This window comes from Sorex araneus, chromosome 5, assembly GCF_027595985.1.
Source record: "Sorex araneus isolate mSorAra2 chromosome 5, mSorAra2.pri, whole genome shotgun sequence".
In the NCBI taxonomy this organism is placed as follows: Eukaryota; Metazoa; Chordata; class Mammalia; order Eulipotyphla; family Soricidae; genus Sorex; species Sorex araneus.
Window position 1 is genome coordinate 1,776,346 of NC_073306.1, and position 15,726 is coordinate 1,792,071.

The following is a 15,726-nucleotide window of genomic DNA, read 5'->3' on the forward strand; positions in this document are numbered from 1 at the left end:
CACTGAGCACTGCCCTCTGGCCCGAGTATCCCTGGGGGGCTGCTGGGGGGCTGCCCCGGGCTCACTCGTCTGTTTTCCAGGAACCTGGGGAAGTCGGGCCTGCGGGTCTCCTGCCTGGGGCTCGGTGAGTGCGGGGGGCGGGGTCGCGGGCGGGGTCTCCCCTGCTCGGGGCAGCTCAGTGACCACAGGCCTGGGTGGCCGGCGGGGGCAGGGCTGCAGGCTCGGGCGGAGGGGCCACGGGGAGAAGGGGAGTCACAGCACACGCCACATACTTGCACACGCTACACACATGCAAGCACGGCACACACATGCACCTACCGCACACACCACATACATACCTCCACACACAGCACCCGCACATGCACAGCACACAGCGCCCACACGTACACAGCACAGAGACCGCACACTGCACACAGACACACACCACTAGCCGTGACCACACACGGGGCTGCACACGCAGCAGGCGGGGTCAGTCTCCAGCACGAAGATAGTCCCCAAGTCCCCCGGGAGGGAGCCTGAGCCCTGCCCCGTGGCCCCGGGACAACTGCAGATACCGCCAAGCATCACACAGTCACCAGTCGTGCACAGTGTACTAACACACAGTCACACACACGTCTGTACGCACGGACACTGGCGCACACATACACACAGACACACACACACAGACACACACTGATGTACACACACACGTACACACCAGTCACTCGCTCGCACGCTCACACTGGGCCCTTGTCACACACGCGCACTGGGACGGGCTGTGGGCAGGCGGGCAGCCCGGGGGTGGCCCTGACGGCCCGTGTCCCCCTGCAGGAACATGGGTCACCTTTGGAGGCCAGATCACCGACGAGGTAAGGCGCCGGCTTCTCCATCGGGAAGGGGTGCTGGCCGCGGGGCCGGGGGCCGGAGCCCGGCCACACCCCCACCCCTCACCCCTCCACGTGGGCCGGAAGGGGAGGCACCCGCGCAGAGCACAGAGCCCAGCTCCTGCCCCTCCCGAGGCTCCTCCCCCCCGCCCAGGGTGGCGGCAGCCCCCCACACACACCCCTGCCCGCCCCCCCCTTGCGGGAGAGGCTGCCGTGAAAAATTCATGAGCGCGTCCATCAGGACGGCTGAGACGCCCCCCCACCCCGGGGAGCTCTGCCGCCTGTCACTGTTGTTTCCTTTGGGGGCGCTGGGGCAGAGCCGCGCCCTGCCCGCGGGGCCTCGGGGCACTCAGGCCCGCAGCGTCATTTCACCTGGGGCACTCAGAAGAGCCCTCGGTCGCCTGGGTCGCTCGAGCCGGAGCTCACTGGCAGACACGGCCGGCCGGGCCCGGCTCTGCCGGCACCTCCGGGACACGGGACACGGCGCTGGCGGGGCCAGGATGGCCGCTCGGGACCCCCATTCCGGAGGGTCCCGGTGCAGGGGGCAATGTCGGAACCTAAGAAGGGGCAGGATTGGGGGGGGCCTCAAGACAGCAGGTCAGCCGAGTAGGGGCCACGTGTCGGGCCACGTGTCAGGCCACATGTCGGGCCGCGTGTCGCCCCCCAGGCCAGTGTGGCCCGAGTGGCTGTTTCCTCTCTCTGGTGTTCCCTTAAACACGAGCAATGTAAGAATTGCCCCTGGGGCCTGTTTTCCATTGGGGGTCAGCACCCTGCAGTGTGGGTCCTCCGCGGTCACCCTGCAGCGAGGGGTCCCGGCCCCCCACGTGGCACAAGCCTCCAGGCCGTTTCCTAGTTCCCAGACGCCCTTTAAACCATGTTATTGGGGCTCCAGCCTAGACGGGCATTTGCTGTGAGGCCCCGGAGCGGGGGGCTCGCCCGGCTGGGAGGCGGCTCAGTGCTCAGGCCTGGGGCTGACTCAGAGCCCCGCATGCTGCCAGTGCTCCAGCCCTCTCAGCCACAGCCCCGGCTCTCGAGCACTCAGCCCCCTCCCCGGTGCCCCCTCCCCCGCCCAGGCGCTGCTCCCATAGCCCGATTCTCTCGCCCGGCCCTGCCTCGTGCATTAGGCGGCTTCTGAATCCCACAGGGCCGGCCCTCCCTCCACACCCCGCGGTGCTCGGGGGCTCGCCCCAGCCCGGCTGTGTGCGGAGCGGGCAGGCGCTTCCCCTGAGCCCCCCACCGGCCCGTGTGCCCCCGGGATTTTGAGCTCGCAGGGGCGGGGGGAGGCGCAGTGGAGTCTGACCCAGAGAACCCTGCGCTGCCCCGAGGCTGGGGTCGCGGACAGCAGGGGGCCTGGGGCCGAGCCCCCGATGGAGCCCAGCCGGGGGCCCCAGGTCAGCCTGGGGCCCGGGCATTGGCTCAGAGCTGAGTGCAGGCGTCCCCTCGGGGCCCCGGGCTTGAACCCGAGCCGTGAGCTGGCCGGCCCCTGAGCTGCAGCAGGCGCCCTGGCCTCGGTCGGGGGCTCCTGGCCGCAGGGTTCCGGGCTCCCTCCGTGGTGCCCCCGCCTGCCCCTTGAGCCCAGGACCTGGGGTGGACGCAGGTGGCCCCTTCCAGGGCCGGGTGCTGGGGGTTCCTGGGCTCACCTTCCCGCCTGCCGCGGTTCCGGGTGTGTTCCCGGCCCCGGGTGCGGGTGGGCCTGGGGGGCGCCCTCGCCCCGGGGTGGGTGGGCAGCTGCTTCTCCCTCACCCTGGGCGGGGGCGCAGCTGCCGAGACCCCCTCCCTGCTTCCAGATGGCGGAGCAGCTGATGACCTTGGCCTACGACAATGGCATCAACCTCTTCGACACGGCGGAGGTGTACGCGGCGGGCAAGTAGGTGTCCAGCTCCCCGCGCTGGGGCCCCGCCCCCTCGGGGCCCCCCAGGAGCCGGCCCCGCGGGCGGAGTGTGTGCCAGCCGGTCGCAAGGCCTGGGCACTGCCACGCGCCGAGTCCTGCCCAGTCTCGGCCTCCCGAGCACCTCGGGGGCAGGGCGAGAATCAGGAGGGGCCGGTGGGTCTGGGAGCCCGTGGGGGCTGCGGGGCGCGGCGTGGCTGTGACCCTGCCTCGGTGGCGGGAAGCCAAGGCCGCAGGCTAGGAGCAGGGGCTCGGCCCCTCGGCTTCTCAGTATCAGCTCCGGCTTTGGAATCCTGGGTGGTCTCTGCGTCCTCCTGCGGGCCCGCCCGGCTGTGCCCTGAGTCCCGGGAGCTACAGTCCTGGGGTCTCCGTGGGGTCCCCCAGCAGCCGCCTCCCAGGGCCCTCCCCACGCTGCCCCCACCCGGTGACGGGCGCCCAGACAGGTGGGCGAAGGTGATGGTCAGGCGCCAGCCCTCAGGGCCCGTCCCGGTACCCCCGTCTCCGTGTGCCCACCTCGGTTTTGCTTTTGGTTTGGGGGCCACTCCCAGCAGTGCTCAGAACTGACCCCTGGCTCTGTGCTCAGGGGCCCTTCCAGGCTGCTGGGGACCCAGCTCGGATTCCGCCGTGTGAGGCCAGCCCGGCCCGCTTGCTCCGGCCCCGGCCCCCGGCCTTGGTTTTCCTGCCCACAAGCGTGTGACGGCGCCAGCCCGGGGCCACCAGCTCCAGCTCCAGGCGCCCTGGGCTTGGCCCACCCCGGGGTCACTGCCTTCGCCTGCGCTGGGCACCGGGAAGCTCGGGCTGACCGGCCGGGGCCAGCAGACAGGTCCTGGCAGCCTCCTCCGGGCGGTCACTGCTGGGCACCGTAGCCACGCGGACCCACGCCGTCCCTGGGGAGCCCCGAGGCCGGCCCCCTGCTGGGCGTCTGCCAACCTGGGCGCGTCTCCGCTTGCTGCTGGCCGTCAGCCCTTCCCCCCGCCAGGCCCTGCTCCCGTGTCCCCCCAAAGCGGGAGCAGGGGTGAGGGCCGAGGCCAGAGTCTGCAGTCAGACCCGGAGCGGCCGGAGGCGGGCAGCTTGTCCGGTCAAAGCGCCCGCTGGGCGGCCACTGCCCCGTCTGTTCTGGCTCAGACGTGTTTCACTGCCAGGGACGTTTTCACACGATCAGGCGTGCAGAGCCCCGGGACACGGGGCGTGGCGGGGGGGGGCTGCTCCCCGTCTGCACACGCCCTGCTGTGTGTATGTGTGTGCTGACACGTGGACACATGCTCTGCAGGTGTGCGTGTGCTGTGATGTGAGCACGTGTGCACCCCGACACACGGACAGATGCCTGGCCCCGCACACGAACAAGCGTGTGCATTGTACGCGTGTGTGAGCCCCTGATGCGTGTGTATCCGTGCTGCATGTACCAGGTGTACATGAACCTGGGACACGGGTTATCAGGAAACGGGCGCTTGGGCCGGTGACGCCCCTTCTCTCCCGGCCCCGTCCGGAGGTGCCGCCCCACAGCAGTGCCAGGGCGGGGCCTGCCGTGACCGGCTCCCGCTCCGGGCACCTCGACGCAGCCCCTCTGCTTCTCCCCGCTCCAGACTCTCGTCTCTCCTTGCAGGGCTGAAGTGGTGCTCGGCAACATCATCAAGAAGAAGGGCTGGAGGTGACCGCTGGCCCCAGCCCCGGGCCCCGCGCTGACCCCTCCCCTTGTCCCAGGGGCCGAGAGCCTGGGCCGACCCTCCTCGTCCCTCCCCTGGGCTCCCCAGGGCCCCCCAAGTTCTCAGAACCCGGGGGGATAGTTCCGTCCCTTCTCGGCACTGCCCTGCCCCCGAGGGCCCCTCTGTCCCCCCGGCACCGTGACAGGCCGCTCCTGCCCCTCGGGGGGTGGAGACTCGCCCCCTTTCCCGCCCGCTTCGTACTGAGAAGGGCCCGGACCCTTGTGAGACCCGAGGCGGGGAGCGCCCAGTGACCCCCTTCTCTCCTGCCACAGGCGGTCCAGCCTGGTCATCACCACCAAGATCTTCTGGGGAGGAAAGTAGGTGTGCCCCTCCCTGCAGGGGTGTGGGAGCACAAGGGGCCCGGTTAGGGGGCCTGGGGGGTCTGAGTGTGCAGGGGGGGCGGGGAGAGGCGGGGGTGGCAGAGCCCCTGCGGAGGCGGGGTCCCGTGGCGCACAGCCCCTGGGGAGTCCAGCTGGCCGCACCCCTGCCCGGGGCAGCGTGTCCCTAAGGCCGCGTCCACGCCTGGTGCCTCTGGCTGTATCCCGGGGTGTCCCCCAGCGCCACGCCCTGTCTTTCAGAGCGGAGACCGAGAGGGGCCTCTCCAGGAAGCACGTCATAGAAGGTGAGACGGGGCGTCCTCCGCGGACACGCGCGAGGCCAGAGCGGCCCCGCCCCCCGCCTGGCCCCGCCTCCCGCCTGGCCCCCGCCCCCCACCCATCCCTCTGCCTCCAGCCAGGGCCCTACGCCGGGGCGGGTGACGGGAGTGCTCGTGCCCTGCCAGGCTGGGTGCTGGGACGGCCCCACCCATGGGCGCCCGAGCCGCCTCTGGCCCTGCGACACCTGTGCCCCCCGCCCCCGGGAGGTGCCCCCTTGGCTGGCTTGGGACGCCCGGCCGAGCCCACCCAGCCCTGCTCTCGCCCCCCAGGCCTGAGGGCGTCTCTGGAGCGGCTGCAGCTGGAGTACGTGGACGTGGTCTTCGCCAACCGCCCGGACCCCAATACGCCCATGGAAGGTATGTGCCCGGGGGGGGGGCGCCACTGGCTGCGGCGTCGACGCTCCTCGGAGGATGGAAGGTTCCGGGCCCGAGGCGGCCAGGCTGGGCGGCGGGCAGGGCGGGCACCCCACCCCGCAGGCCCTGCCGTTGCCCTTCCTCCGAGCCACAGGGCGTGGCACGTGACGGGCAGCCGCCGCCCTCTGCCCTGCCACAGCCCGCGGGGGTCCGGCCCAGGCTGGCCGGCCTCTCCCTAGGGCAGGAGCACTGACGCGCCTGAGGCAGTTGCTCCCTTTGCCCGCCCTTCCCGCTCCCGCAGCGGGTCCCTCGGCCCCCACTTCCCGCTCCAGCCGTTTTCTCATCTGCGCTTTGCTGCTTCGGGGCCCGGGGTCGTTTCTGCGGCCACGCTGCCCCGTGCTGTGCGTGCGTGTAGCCGCGAGCACCTGGTCCCAGCCGCCACCCGGCGCCCGCAGCCTCAACTCTGGTCTCTTTAAATCTTTCTTTTATCACCAGGGGACCCATTTAGTTCCTCCAAGTCCAGGACATTCGTCATAGAAGGTACACAGGCCCCGCCGACTGCCGACCCCGGGCCCGCTGCATTTTATGAGAGCGTTGTTATTTACGCTGTCGGTGGCAGACTTCTCCATAAAATGCAGAGAGCAAACATAAGTGCCCCACAGGACATCTTGCTAGCGAGGGACGAGCCCGCGGTGGGCCCCCACGCCGCTGTCCCTCCACCCTGCATGTCGCCCGCCCGCCCGCCTGGCACCGCTGCGGCCCTCAGCTCCCCTGGCCTCGGGGGTGCCGTGGTCAGCACCTGGAGCCCTGACCCTGGATGGTCTGGGAGGAGCAAGGGGAGCCCCCGTTCCCATGGGGCAGTCAGCTCAGGGACCCCCGACGCGCGTCCTGGCGCATCCTCCACTGGCCCCTCTGGCCTGTCTGGCCCGGGTGCCCTCAGCCCGTGCCATGCGGCCAGATGATTTCATGAGAAAATGTTGCTGCCCGCCTGAGCCAAGGACTGGGCAGGGCGGCCTCAGGCCAGGCTTGACCGCTGGGCACCATGCCAGGGGCAGGCCTTGGTCCCCCGGGGACGGGCCTGCTCCGCCAGCTGGCACTGCCACTGGACCCCCCTGGGCCCTGTTTGTCTCGCTGGTGACGCGACAGGAGGGACCCACCTTAGCCGCGTTGATTACCGGGCGAAGGGCAGTCACCCCGACCGTCCCTGTGTCGTGATCCCCCGGCAGCAGGCCTGAGCGGGGGTCCACAGGCCTGGCACCCTGCCAGCCGCTGCTACAGACCCTCAGGACCCAGGCCCCTGCGGGCAGCCCGGACCACTGTCCCCTCTGCCTGGGAGGGGCGTGCCGTGCCCGGCTGTCTCCCGGCATGCGGCCTGAGCCAAAGATGCCGCATGTCACAGGCCCCGAGAGTCTGGGCGGGGGCCAGACGGCCTCAGCGGGCGGCGGGCTCTCTCCTTCCCGTCCGTGTCTGCGGGGGGGCCGGACGGCAGGGGACAGGCCCTGCCTGGCAGCCTCCATGCCGCACGCCCTGGGGTGGGCTGAGCGGGCCCCGGCCCCCTTCCCCGGGGGCCATGCGGGGTTGGCCCTCTGAGGGCGCCCTGGAGGGCTGGGGGCCGTGGTGTGAGAGAAGCGCCGCTTCTGCCCGGAGGTGCCCGCTTCCAGGGCCAGCCTGGCTTCCCCTTCCTCCTCCCACCTGCCCCGTGCCCGGCGCCCGCGGGGCCAGCACGCCCGGGAAGGCCACGCTCTGTCTCAGGCACTGCCAGCTGCCCCTGCGGCCTCGGCAGCTGGACTGGCAAGCACTGGACGGGGCCTTTCCCCCCGGAAAGCTGAGGTGTTGGCGGGCCCCGAGCCCAGGCCAGATTGATTCCTAACCACATGGGCCAGAGGCAGCACCGCGGGGACGGCGCAGTCCTGCACACAGGCGACCCGGGTTCAACCCCCGGCATCCGTATGGTCACCAAACCCGCCGGGGTGACCCCTGGGCATGGCTGGAGGCTGCGGGGGTCGGGGGCTGACTAGAGATCTGCTGGGGCCAAGTCAGGGTTCACGTGCAGATGGACAGATGGACGGTCCTGCCCCAGGCCCCCCTGAACCTGGCTGGCCCGAGCGGGTGTAGCCCAGGAGGGACAGGACGCTGCTGCTCCCGGGGGCCCCAGGGCCTCACCCTTGCCCTCCCACATGCCACCGTGCCCCCCGGCTCCCGGGGAAGTGCCTGGGCCGCCCGCCGGCAGCCTGTTGGCACGGCACCCCCGTCCTCGCCCTCCTCCCCACCGCCCACCCCGGAACCAGCGGCCCCCACCCCAGCTCAGACACCCGCTGGGGAGCACTGCTGTGGAAGCCCCTTCCGGGTCACGGGACTCGTTTCCTGTCGTCCCCAAGTGCCCGCACCCCGGCTCCGCCCGGGCGCACACTGCTTGCAAGCCGTCTCCGCAGCACCCGCCCCCCCGGCCTCGCTTGCGTCTGCACAGGGTCCCAGGCTGCACGCCTGCCCCCGCCCGCCCCCCACCTGCACTGTCACCTTTTCTCATGACAGAGACGGTACGAGCCATGACCCACGTCATCAACCAGGGGATGGCCATGTACTGGGGCACGTCACGCTGGAGTTCCATGGAGATCATGGTAGGGGCCACAGTGTGTGTGCACATGTGGTACTTCGTACCTCTGTGCATGTGTGTGTTCGTGTCTACTCGTGTGTAAGCATTGTGCATATGTGTTCAGGCATCGCATGCATGCACCTGTGCATACAAGTGTACAGGCATTGTGCGTTCATGTGTGTGCATGCATGTGTGCTGGTATTTGTGTGCATGTGCTTGTGTGCACATGTATGTGGTATGTTGAGCGTCTGGTACATACGTGTACACAGTGGAGCATGTCTGAGAGCATGTGTTTGTGTGCGCACTCAGGGCCCTCTTGTCCACTCTGGTGAAGGTCAGGGCCCCAGAGACTCACACTGGGACTGGACTAAGGGGGACACAGGGGGTGGGAGCATCTGCTGAGACGACGGCGTCTCCAGCCTGGCCCTCCTGGCCTTGTGGGACCCTGACGGGGCGGGGGAGAGTCCAGAGTGCAGCCGGACTCAGCAGTGGTCACCACGTTGGCACCAAGTTCAGGGGATCCCAGGAGCCCCCACAGACCCTCCAGGGCAGCACGCCCGTCACCTCTGTACAGAAGAGGCCTCTGAGAGACCTGCCGGGGTCACGGGGCGCCCCGGCCAGTTCTGACACTCGGCTCCCGTGCCCCCTCCCCCCTGCCCCGTCCACACGGGCTCTCCTGCCCTGTCACTTGCCACGCAGATGCTGTCAGAGGCAGAGGGTTCCTGACGCTCTGGGCAGGGTGACCGCGGCTCCCCCAGCCCCCTCTCAGACCCCCACCCGGCCCAGTCCCTGCCTCCCTCCGCCCTGCTCCCAGAAGCCACAGCCCTCCCCGAGAGCGGGTCGGCTGAGTGGCCTCTGCCTGCTTCCCGGAGGCCTTACACACATTTTCCACTGGGGCCGGAGCGATAATACAGTGGGGAGGGCGTTTGCCTTGCGCACGGCCAACCGGGTTGGATCCCTGGCATCCCCTGTGGTCCCCGAGCACTGCCAGGAGTAATTCCTGAGTGCAGAGCCAGGAGTAAACCCTGAGCATCGCCGGGTGTGACCCAAAAAGGGAAAAAATTTCCAATGGCCACGGTACTGGCCAGAGTCAGAGAGTCCAGGGAGGAAGGCAGCGGACCCCAGACCCATCCTCTGCATCACGTGGTCCCAAGCACCTCTAGGAGTGGCCCCGGCAGAGCCAGGAGTAACCCAGGAGACGCCAGTGCCCGCCCTGGCTTCTTCCCAAAGCTGCCTCGGGTCAGCGCTGAGCTAACGGATGTCTCTGCCGGCTAACCGTGTTATGCGGATATGGACATTGCATCCTGAGTCACGAGCAAGAGACGCTAGGTGGCAGCAGGGTTCCGGGGGGCGTGGGGGGGCTGCCACGGCCCTGCCGCGATGCCCGCGCCCAGGAGCCCCCAGGAGCCGAGTCTCCGTGCTGGTTGTGCCCACCAAACCCCGTGGGGCCCAGGACCCAGACCGCGTGCCTGAAGGGTCCCAGGAAGAGCGTGGGCGGGGAGCAGTGGGCAGGCAGACCAGCCTTTCCCCGGGGTGCCTGGCTGCCCCCGGCACCCCTGCACGCCCCCCAGTGCCGACCGCTCCCCTCTGCGCCCGCAGGAGGCCTACTCCGTGGCCCGGCAGTTCAACCTGATCCCGCCCATCTGCGAGCAGGCCGAGTACCACATGTTCCAGCGGGAGAAGGTGGAGGTGCAGCTGCCTGAGCTCTTCCACAAGATCGGTGGGCAGGGCGCCCCCCCACCCCGCCCCGCGCTGCTCCCGCCTGCTCGCCTCGGCCACGCCCCCCGAGCCGCCTGGCTCAGGCCCCGCCCCTTCCTGTTGGCCACGCCCCTTGCCCTGCCCCTCGTTGGCCACGCCCTCCTGTTCACATCCCGCCCTTTGTCGGACATGCCCCTTCCCGGTGGCCACGCCCACTGGTCTCTGCCTCGCCCCTCCCCCACCCAGCCCCCTCCTGCCGCGCCCACTTTTCCTTCTCTTCCCACCCTGCTCTCTGCCCACTCTCGTTTGCCACGCCCCTCTGCCCACTGCTCCCTCTGTCCCATCGCCCCCCTGACCTCTCTCTGGCTGTCCACCCCAGGCGTCGGCGCCATGACCTGGTCCCCTCTGGCCTGCGGCATCGTCTCCGGGAAGTACGACAGTGGCATCCCGCCCTACTCAAGAGCCTCCTTGAAGGTGACCGCTGTGGGCATGGGGCGCCCCCGGGCCCGTCTGTGGGGTGGTGCGGGGGCCTGGACCCCCAGGGCCCCTGGGGTCCGCTGGGCTGCGCGGGGCAGAGGGCCCGGTGAGAGACCACCCGCTCCCGCCCCTCTCCAGGGCTACCAGTGGCTGAAGGACAAGATCCTGAGCGAGGAGGGCCGGCGCCAGCAGGCCAAGCTGAAGGAGCTGCAGGCCATCTCGGAGCGGCTGGGCTGCACCCTGCCCCAGCTGGCCATAGGTGACCGCCCCTGGGTGTAGGGTCCACGGACCAGGGGGCCTCTGAGCGAGCGGCTGGGCTGCACCCTGCCCCAGCTGGCCATAGGTGACTGCCCCTGGGTGTAGGGTCCACGGGCCAGGGGGCCTCTGAGCGAGCGGCTGGGCTGCACCCTGCCCCAGCTGGCCATAGGTGACCGCCCCTGGGTTTCAGGGTCCACGGGCCAGGGGGCCTCTGAGCGCCGGGGCCTTGTCTCCCCTAAAGCCCCCCGTGCCCAGCGCCGTGCCGGTAGCCCTCCTAGTGCCCCTTCCCCTGGACCCGGGGCTGGCTCTCCCGGCCTCGGCAGGGCCTGACCCGCCCGTGTCCCCAGCCTGGTGCCTGCGGAACGAAGGGGTCAGCTCCGTGCTCCTGGGCGCCTCCAGCGCGGACCAGCTGATGGAGAACATCGGGGCCATCCAGGTGAGTGCGCGGGGCAGCGCCCCCTGCTGGCCACCCCGCCTAGGCCCTCGGCTCCAGCCGCTCTCCAGGTCGCTGGTGCAAGGTTGTCATTGTCCCAAAGGCTTGAGCGGGAGGCTTGGGGGGGGGGGCAAGTCGGAACAGCGAGGGGGTCGCAGAGCAGGAGACGGGCTGGGGTGGGGTGCGGGCCCGGGTCGCTGGGAGTTCCGGCCTGACTCGGGCTCTCGGGAGGCCTGGGGGAAGGCAGGTACCGGCGGACTGGGGACAGGAGGGTCACGGGCCCCTGGCTTCTGTCACCTGAGGGCCGCCTGCTGTCCTCTGAGGCCAGAGGCTGGGCATTGTGGCGATCAGGCATTCTGGCCCTGCAGTTGGCATCCCACGCCTCTGCCGTACTTCCAGAAGGTTCTAGAACCTCCTGGAAGTTTGAAGGGCCTTGTGAATCCGGGCAGCCTCCTCTCTGCACCAGCCTGCTGGAGTCCAGGGCTGACCACTGCCCGCTGCTGCCCGGGGCCGGCGGGAGGCTCCGCGGCCACGCGGCCTCTGACGGGTGCTTGCCTCTGCCCAGGTCCTCCCCAAACTGTCGTCCTCCATCATCCACGAGATTGACAGCATCCTGGGCAACAAGCCCTACAGCAAAAAGGACTACCGGTCGTGAGCGGCCCCGCCGGACGCTGTGCCCCCCCCCGTCTGTCCGCTTCCAGCTGTCTTGAGGCCAAGTCAGGCACGTGGCTGGCACCCAGAGCAAACTAGCACCGAGGGCCCGGAAACTGCCCTCTGCCAGCCCCCGCCGCTGCTTCACGGGGCCGAGGTGGGGGGCGGCCCTGAGCCCCGCGCGTCCCCGCCAGCGCCTCTGCCCCGCCTCCAGCGCAGCCCCCACCCCGGTGTCCACAGGCTGTGGACCCCCACTCGGAGGAGGAGAGCAGTCTGGGCCCTCAGGCCCCTTCTCCACCGCCCCGGCCCTCCCAGCCGTCCGACCCACCCTTGCTGGCAGGGGAGGGGTCTGGGGGGCGGGCTCTGCAGCGTGGGACCCCCAGAAACGGTGACACCCCTCCTCACACACCAGGCGTGAGCCCCGACAGGGAGGCCAGGACCTCGGGTGGGGTCCGGAGGAGCAGGCTCCAGCCCAGGCCCCCCCCGGCCCAGAGCTGCACCCCCACAAGGCCCCAGGCCGTGCTTGCAGCCCCCCAGGGAGACCCCGTTGGGTGTTCGAGAGCGTGTGAGGGCCAGGGGGCCCCGCAGCGCCTCCCAGACCACACAGGGACATGCTCAGCTGTGGGAGCCAGAGCTTGTAACAGGCCGGAGGGTCAGCCGTGGCCACACTGGGCTCAGGAAAGAAGGGTGGGCAGCCCCTCTGCAGCCTCGGCCTGCTGCAGGGGCTGGAGGGGAGGGGAGGGGAAGGGTCCCAGCAGGGAGGTCAGGAGCCAGGCTTGCCCCCCCCCAGAAAGGGCCCCTTCCCACCCCGTGGGGACGGGCTGAGGGCCAGCTGCTCCCCACCCGTGCTGCCCCCACAGCCTGACCCCGTCACACCCATCCCAGACAGCACCATCACCAGTGCGGGGTCACCCCTGCCCTGCCCTGCCCTGGGGAGCCTGGACCCCCCCCCCCGAGTCTCGCGCTGGTGGAGGTGGCACCGGGCTGGGGGCCAGGGGCCTGTCTGTGGGGAGGCTGCGCCCTTGCCGTGACCTTGACCAAGCTGGGGGCCCAGGCCAGTGCCTGGCCAGGACCACCATGGGCACCACTGGGGGGGCATAGGGTGCGAGAGCCCCCCCTAGGGAGACTGTGAGCAGGGAGATGAGGGGCCCTCGGTGGGGGTTGCCCAGACTGCAGAGTGTGGTGGGGGGGGTCTGTCTTCCTTCCCCGCCCCCAGCCCATCGTCCAGTTACTGCTGTCCAAGGAAGATGTCCGGATCGGCCGCCGGCCCTGCCGCCTTCCCCCACCCGGTGTAAATAGGCGTTTCTCCCTCCCCGGCAGAGGCCAGACCCAGTGACCCCACCAGACTCAGCCTCTGTATTTACGGAATGAAAATAAAACCCAAGGCCCATGGGGCCCGGCTTCCTGCCCCCCTCTTTCGTGGGGTATAAGAGCTGGGGGGTAGGGGGGCTTCCAGGGCCTGAGCCCCAAGGTAGGCTGGGAGGAGGGGGCCCTGGAGGGGGCAGGAAGAGGGTGGGGGCGGGAAGTCCTGCACGTGATTCAGAAATGAAGGCCTACACGCGTGCTCCCTTCACATGCCACGCCACACACACGCATCACGCCACACAGCACTCATGCACACACACACACGCATCGCGCCACACAGCACTCATGCACACACACACACACGCATCGCGCCACACAGCACTCATGCACACACACACACGCATCGCGCCACACAGCACTCATGCACACACACGCATCGCGCCACACAGCATTCATGCACACACACACACACGCATCGCGCCACACAGCACTCATGCACACACACGCATCGCGCCACACAGCACTCATGCACACACACATTGCTGGGTGGACACGGGTTTCCAGCAACACCTGCGGCAGGGGTGTGGGCAGAGGGACGACCCCGCCCCGCACCCCTGGGGGCACCCCAGGCAGGCCCTGAGCCTCAGGCGCACGCTCCTCCAGACTCCCAAGGGTTTATTAAAACACAGAAAACCAAGACGCACACGCAGAGTACAAAGTCAGGGCCAGTGGCCGGGCCCAGCCGCCCGCCCCTCCCGCAGCGCCGGCCGGGGACCCCCTCCTCTCCGGTGGGCTCGAGGGCGCCCGGGCCGGGGCCAGGACACGCACACACACATATCCCCAAAGCGCCCTTCCCGGGTCATCGCACCTAAAAAAATACTTTGTTTAAAAAAAAAACCTGAAAACTAAGAAAAAATCCCCAAACACAACAACGCCAATGACGGTGGGCGGGCGGCACCCCGCGGCCCGCGGCCCCAGGAGCACGAGCGGGGCGGGCGCGGGTCTCGCACCCCCGGCCACACTGGCTGAAATGATAAGGTGGCTGGAAAGAAAACGCGGCGGCACCGGGGGTCCGCCTGCCCGCGGGCCCGCGACCACCCGCCGCGGAAAGCAAAGCCAGCCGGAAAACGCCCGAGCCGGCGGCCGCCCCCCGCCCCGGCGGGCGACGACAACCAAGGAGAACCAAGAAGAAAACGCGCCAAGATCCTTCCCTCGCCAGCCGTCCGGACCCCCGCCCGCCCGCCCGCGCCCACCCACCCGCGGCCTCGCCCGCCCGGCCCGCTGCGGGGGCGGGGCCGAGGGCCGAGGGGCGGGGAGATCCCGGCAGGGGGCGGGGCACGGGGCGCCACGGACCAACCAGGAGGGACCCCAGCCCGGGGGCGTGGCCATGGGCCCGGGCCCGCCCACCACACCCCGTGCTCTGTGCTGAGTGGGCGCGGGCGCAGTGGCCTTCACACTCCTGGTGGCGGTGGCACTAACTGGACCCCACGGGGGGTCAGCAGCTGCATCGAGGCCCTACTCCATCCATCCAGGGGCCATGCCAGAGCTGGTAGGCCTTGGAGCCCGTTTGGGGGACACGAAGATGGAAAGTGCCTTGGGGGGGTCCAGCCCACCAGGGGCGCTGAGAGCAGTTACAGGTGAGGCTTAAGGGGCTCCGGGAAGGCTACCGTCTGCCCAGAGTGCCCATGAGACGCGGGGACACTCGCCGTGGGCCGGGCCAGGAGATCAGGGTCCAACACCGCAGGGCACCGCCCCAGTAAGCCCCCACACACTCCCGCCCGGCCACCCCCAGGCAGGACACAGGGACACGGGAGGGGCGCGCTGGAGAGTCCCCGCAGGCCAGGAGCCTCTGGCCATTCTTCCCGGGGAGGGGAGGCGGGGGGGGGGGCAGGGGTCCGCCGGAGCCTGGCCACTCCAGGTGGGGAACTGGGGGGTCCGGGACCCAGAATGCACTGGACATCGGGTCACACTCTGTGCCACGGGGACCGGGTCTGCCCCTCAGCACTCACCACAGGACCTGGGGCAGATGCCACCCCCAGCCCCCCAGAGCCCAGCCCAGGCCTGTCCCCCACGGGCTCGGCAGAGCCCAGGGCCTGCAGGGTCAGGACGCGCGCGGGGACTGGCCCCCCAGCCCGTGCTGACAGGAGCCGGGACCTGGGGGGGCAAGGCGGGGGGCCGTGGCTGGAGGCGCTGCTGGCCGGGCCCTCGGGCGTGACGAAGGGCCATGGAGAGGAACGTGTGCAAGTGTTCAATAGAGTGCAAAGGTCGGACAGGTAACCCAGACCCCGTCTGGGGCTGCTCTGGAGAAGGCCAGGGGGACACCTGCTGCTGTCGCCCGGCTGGCGGCGCCCGGGTCGGACGTGGTGGCGCGTCCACACTCAGGCCCGGCGGGGCTGCACCGCGTCCTTCCCCCGACGGACTGTCCTTCCCGTCCCAGGGCAGCAGCTTCTCTCTCCCGCAGAATCAAGGCAGGTGGCCGGCAGGTGGGGCTGCAGGGGCAGGTGACCAGAGAGGTGGGGGTCAGGTCCCGGGCTGGGAGCCCTGCCCCCACGGGCGAGAGGAGAGAGGCTCGCCGCGCGGGAGGCTGGACCCCCATCTGGGCCCACGCGCCCCCGTGGTGCCGTTTCTTCACGACAGAGTGCAACAGCAGACAGCCCCGGGGACTGTGGGCCCCTAAGACAAGCCCCACTATGCAGCGAGCCCTCGAACGCTCGGCCACCCTGGGGAACCGAGGGTGAGACGGGAGTGTGAGTGGGTGACGGGCTTGCGTCCGAGCTGCAGACACGGGTTCAAAGCCGGGGGGCTGCCGCCTCCTGGACACACACACACACACACCGGGAAGGATCTA

The 15,726-nt window shown here is 70.0% G+C and overlaps 2 protein-coding genes across 7 annotated transcripts in view; one reads left to right on the forward strand and one right to left on the reverse strand.

Moving 5' to 3' along the window:
* KCNAB2 (potassium voltage-gated channel subfamily A regulatory beta subunit 2) overlaps positions 1–12,967 on the forward strand; it is a 35,256-nt gene extending 22,289 nt beyond the window's left edge. For 3 of the 4 annotated variants that reach the window (XM_055140200.1, XM_055140201.1, XM_055140198.1), the window contains 13 exons: positions 81–124; positions 811–848; positions 2,651–2,730; positions 4,355–4,399; positions 4,727–4,771; positions 5,033–5,076; positions 5,380–5,466; positions 7,996–8,081; positions 9,656–9,776; positions 10,134–10,228; positions 10,370–10,490; positions 10,837–10,925; positions 11,488–12,967. In XM_055140200.1, the coding sequence (XP_054996175.1) occupies positions 81–124; positions 811–848; positions 2,651–2,730; positions 4,355–4,399; positions 4,727–4,771; positions 5,033–5,076; positions 5,380–5,466; positions 7,996–8,081; positions 9,656–9,776; positions 10,134–10,228; positions 10,370–10,490; positions 10,837–10,925; positions 11,488–11,577 (985 nt within the window). In that variant the 3' untranslated portion in view covers positions 11,578–12,967. Of the gene's footprint in view, positions 1–80; positions 125–810; positions 849–2,650; positions 2,731–4,354; positions 4,400–4,726; positions 4,772–5,032; positions 5,077–5,379; positions 5,467–5,958; positions 6,441–7,995; positions 8,082–9,655; positions 9,777–10,133; positions 10,229–10,369; positions 10,491–10,836; positions 10,926–11,487 lie in introns of those variants that run through there. The other variant, XM_055140199.1, reaches the window with a different exon arrangement.
* A 571-nt stretch (positions 12,968–13,538) lies between these two features.
* Positions 13,539–15,726, reverse strand: part of CHD5 (chromodomain helicase DNA binding protein 5) — a 40,484-nt gene continuing 38,296 nt past the window's right edge. For all 3 annotated transcript variants that reach the window (XM_055137550.1, XM_055137549.1, XM_055137551.1), the window contains exon 42: positions 13,539–15,367. The gene's annotated coding sequence lies outside the window, so the exon portion shown is untranslated. The remainder of the gene's footprint in view (positions 15,368–15,726) is intronic.